The sequence below is a fragment of the Muntiacus reevesi genome, chromosome 9 (genome assembly GCF_963930625.1).
Source record: "Muntiacus reevesi chromosome 9, mMunRee1.1, whole genome shotgun sequence".
NCBI lineage: Eukaryota > Metazoa > Chordata > Mammalia > Artiodactyla > Cervidae > Muntiacus > Muntiacus reevesi.
In genome coordinates, this window is record NC_089257.1 from 10,576,181 (window position 1) to 10,589,316 (window position 13,136).

Here is a 13,136-nt window from a genome sequence, read left to right on the forward strand (position 1 = left end):
CTTGATACCTCATGGAAAGAATGCGAAGATTTTTCAAAGCTTGCAATTCATTTCCTACCAAAAGAGTGAATGACATTGTGACTCAATGGAATGTGATTTGGGTCCTCATATTTATTTTTTGCCAGAGTGTGATTTCCCAGTTGTAGATCAGAACATGGTGACAAGACAGCGGGTCAAGCATTCATGCCACTCACTGAAGATCAAATGGGAAAACACGTGTGTTCCTCACTCACGGTAGATCCACGCGTCTACCTCCACTAGATAAACCAGCTGGTTTACCACCGAATCCTATTAGTTGTTTCCATATTAAACTAGCTTAAAACTCCAGATCATTGGCTAAAATCAATTGCCTTCTCCCACACAGTAACATGGCCTAGTGTATCCGTGTGCAGATACCTGGGATAGGATATCAGCAATCTAGTTCCTTTCAGTAAGTGTGTAAAATCTTTTCTTATAATTTGCTTATCTATAGAATGAAACATTAATACTGATTTTACAATGCAGAACAAATACTGTCATATAAAATACATTAATAAAGCTGAATCTTCAAAATATTGTTAAATACATAATGCTAAATTAGGTTGGTCTTGCAGAGTAGCAACCTCTCAGACTGTAACATTTTATGTGCTATTTCCAAATTCTTTCTAACTCTATTAATCCTTATTAGGTGTATCCAAAGGAAATAATCAAGATTTTTAAGATGATGGACCATGATTGAATTAAACAATGATATTGTAACTTATATTCATTTAAATGTATTTCTGAGATACTTAGCATTATATTGTGTTTTTTCATTTACTAAATAATCAGTCATATTTATTATTTTCAGATATCTAAAGTCTTTGATTTTCAATGGTCTCAAGATCTGTGGTGAAAATGTGAAGAAATTTTCTGAAAACAAAAACAATTTTTAAAAATTATTATACTTGTTTAGATAGTTTACTGTAGTTCCAGTGAATTATCAGCTAGACAATGTGAATCACAATTAAAGTCACTTATAAAAATTGTAGCTAAATATGGCAACAATAGCAAACAAATATAAACATAAATTTAATCCTTTGTATTTTCTTTGTTGTATTTATTCACCTAAGTGATAGGAAACAACTATTAATAAAAAGACTGCACAGCATCTCTGATCTTGTTAGGTCCAAACTCTTAAAATACTCAGCAAATGCCCTGAAGATCTCTCTTACCTCAGCAGAAGCAGTTTTGATGTCTTATGAGTATAATTAATTCAAACTGCTTATATCTACCTCCTCAACTGTTGCTGAAACCAAAGGAGAGTCCCCAAGGAGAATATCCTCCAATTATGATCTAGTTCAAAACAGCAACATGATGACTCACTCAATAAAAAAGAAAATGGTCCTGGGATAATTCATGACCCACTAACATTCGCTGAAAAATAAAGTCAGTCAGCCTCCAATTTATAATAATGCTTTATATTTGTATCCCCCTAAATACAGTGGTGTTAAGTACTTTTTCATACTAACCTGCTGTCCGTTTGTGTCTTCTTTGGGGAAAAGTCTGTTTAAGTGATCTGCAAACATGTTCTCCTACTATGTTGGAGGCCTTCTTACTCTGTGGATTCTTTCACTTGCTGTACATAATTTTAGTGTGATGTGCTCACCTTTATCTAATTGTGCTTCTGTTGCCTGTCCTTATGGTGTATATCCATGAAATCATCACTAAACTTAATGTCATGAGGCTTTTCCCTTTTATTTCTTCTGAGAGTTTTATAGTTTCATGGCTTATGTTTAAGCATAAGTTGACTTTTATTCATGGTTTAAGATGAGGGTTGATTTTCATTCTTTTGCATGTGAATATCCAGTTTTTCTAACAGTATACTTTTCCTACTATGTACTGTTAACACCCTTGTTGAAGATTCAGTTGACTAAATATGTGTGAATTGATTTGTGACCTCCTTATTCTGCTCCATTGGCCTATATGTCTGCCTTTATACCAATACTGTTTTGTTCAAGTACTGTAGCTTTGCAACACATTTTGAAACCAGGATGTGTGATGACTCCAGCTTTGTACTTTTGCATTCTGTTTCTTTGGATGTTTGAAATTGTCTGTGGTGTCACACAAAGTTTATGCTTTTTCTACTTCAAAAAATACCAAAGTTATTTTATAAACATTGCATTGGATCTTTTATTGCTCTGGGTAGCAAATAAATTTTATCAAATGAAAATCTAAAGTGCAATTGCATATCACCTCATATCTGTTAGGCTATTATTAAAGAAGAAAAAAAAACAACAACAAGTGTTGACAAAGATATGAAAAAAGACACCTCAAGCACTGATGATACAAATGTAAATTGGTATAGCCATTGCAAAAGTATAGAGGCTCCTCAAAACATTAAAAAAAACCCACTTTGTAAGCTACCAATTATTTCTGGGTATTTACACAAATTAATTGATATTAGAATCTTGGTGAGATATTGCACTCATGTTCTTTGTAGCATCACTCCCAACAGTCAAGATATGAGAACCACTAAAGTATCTTTCATGAAAAAATGTATTTTAAAAATCTGGGCATATGTATAAATGAAATGTTATTCAGTCTTAATAAGTGAGAAAATATTGTTGTTGCAATAATATGGATGGATGTAGAGGACTTTTGCTAAATGAAATAAATCAGACACAAAAAGACAAACACTGGGTGATCTCATTTATATGAATTATCTAAAATAGACAATCTCATAGAAGCAAAGAGAAGAGTAGAATGGTGGCTTCCAGAGACTGGGGGAAGGGGGACATTGGAAGTTGATGGTCAAACATAAAAAGTTTGAACTGTTTGAGTTAAATAAGTTCAGGTAATCTATTATATAGTTTAGTGCCTATAATTAACAAAATTTTTGCATACTCAAAATTGCTAAGAAGGTAGATCTTACATTAAAAGTATAACAGCAATAAAAGAAAAAAAAAGAAACTTTAGGAGGTAAGGATTTGCTTGTGACCTTGATAGTGGTGATGTTTTCATGGGTGCACTCATCTCCAAACACTTTAAGTGAAGTGTATTAAATATATATGGAATTTTATACTTCAATTAGTTCCCAAAGGTGGTCTTCTCCAGCGGCTCACTGGTAAAATCCACCTGAAATACAGGAGATTCAGGAGATGCCAGTTTGATTCCTAGGTCAGGAAGATCCCCTGGAGGAAGAAAATGCAGCTCACTCTAGCATTCTTCTCATGAAAATTCCGTAGAACAAGGAGTCTGGTGGGCCACAGTTCTTGGGATCACAAAGTCATGCTCAGGCTTGACTGAGCACAAGAACTATATTTCAAGAAGTTGATTGTATTCAGATATATAAATATATTGTATACAGATATATATATATATATATATACATGTTATATATATACATATAATCTTTTAACATTAGATAAAACTCTAACAAAGAACCAAAATGAAATGCTAGAAGTCAAAAATGCTATAACTAAAGTGAAGAATGCCTTTAATGAATTTACCATTAAACTAGATATGCCAAAAGAAAGAATCTGTGAACTTGAGGATACATTAATCGAAACCTAGAACAATGGCAACCAGAGAACACACGGAATAAAATGATCAATGGTTGCCAGAGGTTTGGAAGTAGGATGACAAAGAGATAGAGCACAGAGGAATTTTAGGGCATTGAAAACAATTCTATATAAGACTATAACGATGGATTCATGTCATTATATATATATTTCAAACTCATTGAACACACAACACCAAGATTGAATCCAAAGGTAAATAATGGACTTTGAGTGGTTGTGATGTGTCAGTGTGAGCTTATAAAATGCAAAAAATTACCACTTTGATGGAGAATATTTATAATGGGCATATATGGAAAATATCTGTACATTGGGGAGGGAAACTTGAAATAAGGGAGGAGTTTCTGTAAGAAGTAGGTCTCAGAAAGTTCTATTATAGCAACATACAATGTTGAAAGTGTAGACACCAGTTTGTAAGGTAAGATCTATCTAGCTATGGAGCTCAAGAAACTCTAGGTAGAAGCTATAATGAATTAGGCTTGAGTTTAATTGCTCAGTCATGTCTGACACTTTGAGACCCCTACTGAAAGTTAAAGTAGTTAGAAAATGACAGTATTATAAGATTATAGAAACATATGAGACATCATTTGGGCATGAAATTTAAAATGCTGACTCCACCAATTCAACATAAATGTGTGTGTATATGTACATATATATACAGACTTCACCAGTGGCTCAGTGGTAAATAATCTCTGCAGTGCAGGAGATGCAGGAGACGTGAGTTTTAAATCAAGGTTGAGAAGATTCCCAGAGGAGAAAATGAAAACCTACTCCAGTATTCTTGCCTAGAAAGTCCCACAGACATGGTGGACTGCAATCCATAGAGTCACAAAGAGCTGGACATGACTGAGTGACTGAGTAGTGTGTATATATATATGTGTGTGTGGGGGTGTGTGTGTGTATATATATGTATATAATATTAATGTATTATATATTTATATTATAATATAATATATATTATAAATATATATATATATATATTTCCTTAGGATATTCAAAATGTCCAACTCATTTAAACATAGAGGGAGGAGTAGTTAGAAAAAGTGTCTATTATATTAATAGTATATATAATAATATAATTTTTCTAACTACTAATTACTAAATAAGAATCAACCTAATCAATATAATAGTATATAACATACATATGAATAAAAAGAAAGTTTTTGTTCCACTTTTCTAGGTTTTTCTAACGACTGATATCTCACTATTTCTACTTTACTATTCTTTCTCAGAATTCTTTGCTTTTTCATGTAAATTGTAGAGTCAGAAGATCTATTTCTCCAAAAGACTTGTTTAATTTTACTTGGAGTTGTATTAAGTCTGTATACAGATCTATTTAGAGTTGCATTTGATTGATGGATCCTCTCTTCGCAGTTGGGGTACCTGTCAGTATTCCTTTTTTTCCTTCTGTTTGTTTACATTCAGATTTTAAAACCAACATTCCTTTCTACTAGCTTGTCATCTCTTAATTTAGAACTTTGGTATCTGCGTATTTGCCACAAATTACTTCTGCGCAAAGCGTCACTGGTCGGTTTGGGAGGTGGGATCTTTGCATTCCACAGATATAAAGCCCTGTGCGCCACATATTTGGCCTTTCCCTCCTCCGATCCTCTCACATTCTAACGCTCCATCACGCAGAATGCTAGGTTACCCGCGCGCTGTCGCATCCCTCCTCCAGCCCTTCCTGTCTATGTGCTCACATCTTGTCACGCTTACTGAACTTTTTATGGAATCGTGCTTGCTGACCCTCGCTGGGCCGGATGGGCGTCGCCGCGGGGCTTCGCCCTAGCTGGCCGGGTGGCGGCGGCCCTCCGGGCGCAGCGCGGGGCTTCCCTGGTCGCGGGGCGGAGGGCGAGCGGCAAGCTGCTCTCTGAGACCGCGCGGACTGCAGCTCGCCCGCCTCCTCTGCTCACGGAGTTCTCCGGGCACGAGGACGGGGTGGGCGGCCGCTCCCTTCTCCTCGGGACCGGCCCACCCCGGGGCTTCGCCCTAGCTGGCCGAGTGGCGGCGGCCCTCCGGGCGCAGCGCGGGGCTTCCCTGGTCGCGGGGCGGAGGGCGAGTGGCAAGCTGCTCCCTGAGACCGCGCGGACTGCAGCTCGCCCGCCTCCCCTGCTCACGGAGCTCTCCAGGCACGAGGACGGGGCGGGCGGCCGCTCCCTTCTCCTCGGGACCGGCCCAGCCCGGGGCGGAGCCCAGGCGGTGCAGCGGGGCGCAGGCTCGGCAGCTGCGGCCGCGGGCGGGGGCCTCTGGGGCAGGTGCGGTCTTCCCGGATCGGGGCGCAAGCCGGGTCCCCGCATCGCAGGAGGGTTCTTCACCGCTGAGGCACCAGGGAAGTCTGCTCTCATCAAACTGTTCATGGACTCTATCTCGTGTCACTCAGAAGTGTAGTATTTTAAAATTTACCTAAAAAATACGGCTATCCTTCTTTAAGATGCGACACTACTCTGTCGGCGAAGGTCTGTACAGTCAAGGGTCTGGTCTTCCCGGCGGCCACATGCAGTTGTGAGAGCTGGGTCTTAAAAAGGCAGAATGCCAAAGACTTGATGCCCTCAAAGTGTGGTGCTGAGAATTCTCCTGAGGGAGATCAAACCAGTCAGTCTCAAGGGAAATCAACTCTGAATACTCCTTGGAAGGACTGACACTGAAGCTGATGCTCCAGTTCAGCCAACTCATTGGAAAAGTCCCTGACGTGGGGAAGACTGAAGGCAGAAGAAGAAGCGTCAGAGGTTGAGACGCTTGGATGGCATCACCAGTGCCGGGGGCATGAACTCGGGAAAACTTTGGGGGGTGTTGAGGGACAGGGAGGCCTGACGCGCTGCAGGCCACGTGGTCACAGAGAATCTCAGACATGACCTGGCCACTGAACAGCAGCAGAGAATTATAAATGTTGTCATATGTTATGATTCATTATCTTCGTGTTTTAGAGAAGGGACTAGAAAACTAGAAAGGCTTTATTTCCAGAAAGAGACAAGTGGATTTTGCAGAATTGTGGTTATCAGCCTCATTTGTTGTTGTCATTTAGTCCTAAGGGTTGTCCAATTCTTTTGTGACTCCATGGATGGTGGCATGTCAGGCTCCTCTGTCCATGGGATTTCCCAGGCGAGAGTTCTGGAGTGGGTTACCACTTCCTTCTCCAGGGGATCAACTTAATAGCATATAGCTATTTAGGATCAGAGCTTAGAATAGTCCTATAGTAGTAGGTTTTTTTTCCACTGAGGGATTTTTTAAATTAAAGTATGCTGATGTAATCATTCTCATCAGGTAGTTCGTTATCCAGAAACATCCACTTGTTTACAAGAAAAAAGTTCATCTTGAAACTTCTGTCCCAGAAAATAGAGTGCTTTCCTCTAGAGCCTTCACTGCAGACTTTGAGAAGCACTTGAGATGAGGGTGGAGTATAAGAATATGAATACATAATATTCACAGAGCATCTTGAGTGAGGAGTCCATTTCCACAGGTAAGAGGAAAGTGCTTTCATAACTTGCAATATATTTTAGAAAATATACATTTGAATTTGAAACTGGGATAAGTGTATTAATATTTGTATTCAAGACAGAAGATTTGAGTGAAATCAAAGTTTTATTAAAAATCTAATATGCTCCTTTCAGGAAACATAGCAAAGAAAATAAGAAGGATTCCATATATATTTTGGTCAATACAATTGTAAATTAGAAATTTTCATTAATTTCCTTGATGAAAAATAATGTTCTGTATAGGGGCAGAACAATTAAGGGGTTACATTTAAATTTTAAGAAAATTATTAAATGAAGAAAAATTAACTATTAAGCAACCATTGGGTATATGACACTTTGGAATCACAAACTTTTGACAGAAGAATACAAACTAATTTTAAATGTATTTTATAGCTAGTTAATTGATCTAGAAGCCACTTGTATGTGTGTGTATGTGTTTTAACTTCTTAGCTTAATAAACTTAATTGCTTAAAAAAAGAGAATTAAACTATTCAAAGTTTCTATCTCATACAGTTTCTAGGTTTTAAAATGTCTTGAATTATGCCAAGTCATAATGAAATTTTAATGCAATCATGTAGAAATAGTATAGATTCTGAAGTCAGAGAAATCTAGGCTTCAGTCCTGGTTCTCCTAAGAACTGCATGAGCCTGGTCAAGTTATATGTCTAGTTGAGCCTTGGTGTTCTCATCTATTAATATAAGATGATGCTGAATTATATAGCTTGCAGGTTGCTATATAGATTGCATTACATAATATGCATAAAATTCCTAACCCCCTAGTAGCCACTCAATAATACATAATAGCTGCCCTCCTAACTTTCCTTCCTATTGAGCTTACTATCAGCAATACTGCTTCCATGGACACCTAGTACTCTAAATTTTTTATCATGAGTGTTGGAAAACATTTTGTTTTCATCTTTTAGATTCATTATATTTTGCTAAAAAATTACAATTTCTAGTTCCCATCCATTAAAGTGAAATAGTAAGACATAAACAAAACCAGTTCTAATTTTTTTCAAATATCACTTAACAAAAAAGCCTGTTTGAAAAACTGGACATAGTAGTTAAACATCATACTTTTTCTCTGTCACAACTCCAGTGCCCTTTAATGAAATAAATAAATTCTCTAATGGGACATAATTTTGAATAAGGCATACCTTCTTTAAAAAATTCATCTTTTTGCTCTGCAGGTAAGAACAGAGACATCAAAGATTATTATAAATTTATACTGGCCAGAGGAACAGGCGAATTTAAATAAATATATCATTATTTTAAATTGACATGCCACATTATCTTTTTAACATTTTATACTTTTTATTTTGAAAAGTAATACTAATTCTTACCTTTTCCTTTTCTGAGCTTAAAAAGTTCATAAGCCAAGCTTTTTATATGCTTTTGTTTTTTTAGACTGGCCCACAGAATGCCATTTATGAATTCTAATTTTAAGCACACTGTTAATTTTCAAAGGACATTTATGGAAGGGCTAGTTTTTAGAGGAGATGATTCACCATTCTGATTTCAGAACAGACAGATTTCAGTGAGCGAAATGCATTTTAATGCATTTAATGCAGTTTCTTATAGCATAGAATATTGGTATGTACTGGGTTTAATTTCAATAGAATAGTATTTTGGTATCTATCTAGTGTCAAATAACAAATATGTGTATTATTTTTAAAATAAGCTTTTTGTTTCTGTCTGGGACCTAGCTTAATGCTGTTATTTTTCAATTGGATTTAAACTTTTTCACTTTATTGGAGTTAAATAAAGTTGGGAAGTTATGTTTAATTTATATGCATCATTCACAAATGCTTAATACTTTACCTAATAAAACATATTTTAATGTAACTGATTAAAAAATGTTCCCTCCTATGACACCATATTCAGGTAGTAGAACAAGAAATTCCTAAAAATTATGGTCAATTAGTTTTTCTGTCTTTTTTTTTTCTTTTTTTGGTGGTTCAGAAATAACTTTCCCAAGTTTATGCTGTCAGTAAGCACTAAATCTGAGATTTTAGTATAGGGTTTTAACTCCCAATAAAGTTCTCAATTTCTCATGATTGTCTTATTACAAGCATATCAGCTAAGCAAATCTTGAATTGCAGTGTCACTGAAATTTCTCCTGTACGTATCTATGAACATATATCTTGTGATGGCTTCATTAGAGGACCACATGCTGGCGCAGTCTTCAAATTTTGTCTGCATATCTGTACCTGTTTTCTCTGTTCTTATTTTTATCTGCTTTATTCCTGCTTTTTTTTTTATCTTACTCTCTATAGTAAATATTTCTATATATAGTTCATGGATTTGAGAGAGAAAGAAATAGGAAAAGAAAGAAAGAAGGAGATATGTTTGGAGAGAAAAAGAGAACACAAAATTTTAAAAAGTAATGTAATCTTGATGAAGCACCCAAATTTATTAATACATATTTGTATATTAATTGATGTTCTATAAACAGTTTTATTATGATGGCTTAAAACTCCACATTAAAAAAAAAAAATTAGATCATGGCATCCAGTGCCATCACTTCATGGCAAATAGAAGGGGAAAAAATAGAAGCAGGGACAGATTTTCTCTTCTTGGGCTCCAAAATCATTGTGGATGGTGACTGCAGCCATGAAATTAGAAGACGTCTGCTTCTTGGAACAAAGGCAATGACAAACTCAGACAGAGTATTAGAAAGCAGAGACATCACTTTGCCGAGAAAGCTTCATGGAGTCAAAGCTGCGGTCTTTCCAGTAGTTATGTATGGATGAAAGCTTTAGTCCATGAAGAAGGCTGTTACTGTTAGTCGCTCAGTCATGCCTGACTCTTTCCGACCCCCTGGACTGCAGCCCACAAGGTTCCTCTGTTCATGGGATTTTCCAGGCAGGGATAGTGGAGTGGGTTGCCATATTCTTCTGCAGGGGATCTTCCCGACCCAGGGATCGAACCCGGGTCTCCTGCACTGCAGGCAGATTCTTTACCATCTGAGCTACTAAGGAAACCCTGAGGGCTGAATTGATTCTTTTGAACTGTGGCAGGGAGGCCTGGCATGCTGCAGTCCGTGGGGTAGTAGAATCAGATAACACTCAGTGACTGAACAACAGCAACAATTTTCTTAATATAGCAATTGAAAGTTAATGATACTTTATTATTTTTGTCTCTTTGTGTTCTTATAATTATTATGTAAGTTGTATGGGTTTATACAGAAACCAGAACTTACTATTATTATAATATTTTTTTACTCTAGACTTTTCTAAGAATCAAATGAACATTTTTTGGTTTTGTAAACTCACACGCCTTTGCTGTTTAGTTCCTAATTCGTGTCCAGCTCTTTTGCAACCCCATGGACTGTAGTCTGCCAGGCTTTTCTGTCCATGGATTATCCCAGGCAAGAATATGGAAGTGGGTTGCCATTTCCTTCTCCAGGGGATCTTGCAGACCCAGGGATCAAACTTGTGTCTCCTGCATTGGTTGGCAGATTATTTACCACTGAGCCACCAGGCAAGTCCTTAAACTTAAACTTATCAATCTATTTATTCTTTGCATTAGAAATAGCCTCTAAATGGATCCATGGAAAGTTTCTGGGAAAATAAAGATGTGGTTTTCTTCTAACAGCAAGTTAAAGATTTTTATTTATTCTCTTCTTGATGTGTGGCATCTAAATACAATAAAAATGTAGTATGTTTAACATCATAAGTATTATTTTCTTATAAGACATTGAATTCAACCTTACCCTGTATGTGGCAGATTTTCCACTACTTTTTAATGCTTCTTAATTACAACAAGCTGAAGGAAAAATAAAAGTTAACTTGCCAAAAATCTGCCCTTTAATGTGATGAACAGGGAGGCCTAGCATGCTGCAGTCCATGCAGACACAAAGAGTCAGACATGACTAAGCAACTGAACTGAACTGATTGAATGTGATGAATCCAGTAACTAATTGTGTTTCAGTAATTAACTGAAATTTCAGTTCAAATGTGATTGACTCTTTAACTTTAGAAATATATATATGTATATTTTTGTACATATGTGTACAAAATGTATACATATATATGTATTTCCCTCTATTTGTATCTGTACTTCCCTCTATTCATATACAACCAAATGAGAAACAGTGTGATACAGGGGAAAAAAAAAAACCAAACACAATTTTGTGGCAAATAGAGTGTTTTATTCTCTTAGCAAAAAATTTCTAAAAAAACTATTTTTTGTTTATGATCAGGTGACATTAATTTCACAAATATTTTAGAAACCCCATAAATAACTATAATATATTAAAAGATTTGTTTTTGACAGAAATATATCTCAAAAACATATCCAAGAACTTTGCAGTACAATAGTATATGACTATAGAAATACCTCACATTGCTACTAAAATAAAATTTGAAAATCAGTAACAGTATGATAAGCTGCAGAGGCCAACATGAACACCTTAATGACACCTACTTTTAGAAAAAAAAATAGCATTCATATTGTTATTCTTTGCAAAATGGTTATATAATCTCCAAAATACTGTCCGCTGTTCAGTTTACCACTATTCTTGAATGGAAATGAAAGGGACAGTATAATTGCTAGAAAAAAAGGATATAAAATGATTTTGTTTAAACAAACAGCTCTGCATAAAAAGTTTCATTTATGTCATTTCTTACTTATCTGGAAACATTTAATGTTAAATAATTTTATATTATTTTCTTATTGAAATCAAACTCAATCTTGTGTGATTACCTCCATTTTTACAGTTGTGAACATAAAAATACACTCCATGCACCTTGTAGCAAAGTTAGTATTTAATTGTGTGCTTTCCACGATAATATTTCATGACTGGAATAGTCCTATGGTTATTTATACTTGTTTATTTTAAAGCTATGTAATATGAACACAGGTAGTAAAGAATATAACAAAAAATAGACAGGAAAATAAACCACTTAAAGTGACATGATATTTTTAACATGATGAATCTAGTCAACAATTGAATGTAATAACTTCTTTTATTAACTGCAAAATGTATCCATTTGAATCCAAGATCTTCATCACTGACCTTTCCATGACTACAAAGGAAATCATTAGATCCTGATAAGAAACACATAGGAAGATATAGTCGAGTGGACTCTATTTTCACAAAATACTGCCTTTAGAACCTATAGAGAAAAAGTAAAATGGTACAGCTCACATCAGATTTAAATTCATACCGAATCTGGATGAAAAATGTAACTGAATTAAACATGTTTATACTGACGGGCTTCACGGATGATTTAGAGGTGCAAGTCTACCTATTTTTACTTTTCCTGGCAATCTATCTTTTTACACTGGTAGGGAATTTGGGACTGGTTATGTTGGTCGTTGTGGATTCCCGGATCCAAAACCCAATGTACTATTTTCTCAGTGTCTTATCTTTCCTGGATGCCTGCTATTCATCAGTGGTCACTCCCAAAATGCTGATTAATTTCCTGTCAGAGAATAAAACCATTTCCTATCTTGGATGTGCAGCACAGATGCTTCTCTTTGTCACTTTCGGGACCACAGAGTGCTTCCTCTTGGCTGCGATGGCGTATGACCGCTGTGTGGCCATCTACGACCCGCTCCGGTATTCAGCCAGCGTGGGACCCAGGGTCTATGTGTCCCTCATCATTGCTTCCTGTGTTGGTGGCGTCTTGCATGCCTCTGTACACACCGTGGCTACTTTCAGCCTCTCCTTCTGTGCCTCCAATGAAATCAGACATGTCTTCTGTGACATCCCTCCCCTCCTGGCTATTTCTTGCTCTGACACTCACACAAACCAGCTTCTGCTCTTCGCCTTCGTGGGCTCCATTGAGATAGTCACTGTCCTCATTGTCCTCATCTCTTATGTTTTCATTCTGTTGGCCATTCTGAGGATGCATTCTGCTGTAGGGAGAAGGAAAGTTTTTTCTACATGTGGCTCTCACCTAACTGGAGTGAGTATTTATCATGGAACTATCCTCTTCACATATATGAGACCAACTTCCAACTATGATTCAAACCATGACATGATCGTGTCAACATTTTACACCATTATCATTCCCATGCTGAATCCTATCATCTACAGTTTAAGGAATAAAGATGTAAAAGAGGCGATGAAAAAATTGTTGAAAGAAGTTGGTTTATAACCATAGTGTATTTTTAGT

The 13,136-nt window shown here is 36.4% G+C and overlaps 1 protein-coding gene across 1 annotated transcript; it reads left to right on the forward strand.

The window, feature by feature from the left end:
* The first annotated feature begins 12,149 nt into the window (after window positions 1-12,149).
* LOC136175104 (olfactory receptor 5T3-like) lies at window positions 12,150-13,118 on the forward strand. The gene has a single exon (XM_065945410.1). It carries the CDS (start codon window positions 12,150-12,152, stop codon window positions 13,116-13,118), a length of 969 nt encoding a protein of 322 aa, XP_065801482.1.
* Window positions 13,119-13,136: the final 18 nt, after the last annotated feature.

What these genes read in the sequence shown, in the direction of transcription:
- LOC136175104 (XM_065945410.1), top strand. Translation starts at nt 12,150, where the DNA reads ATGGTACAGCTCACATCAGATTTAAATTCATACCGAATCTGGATGAAA.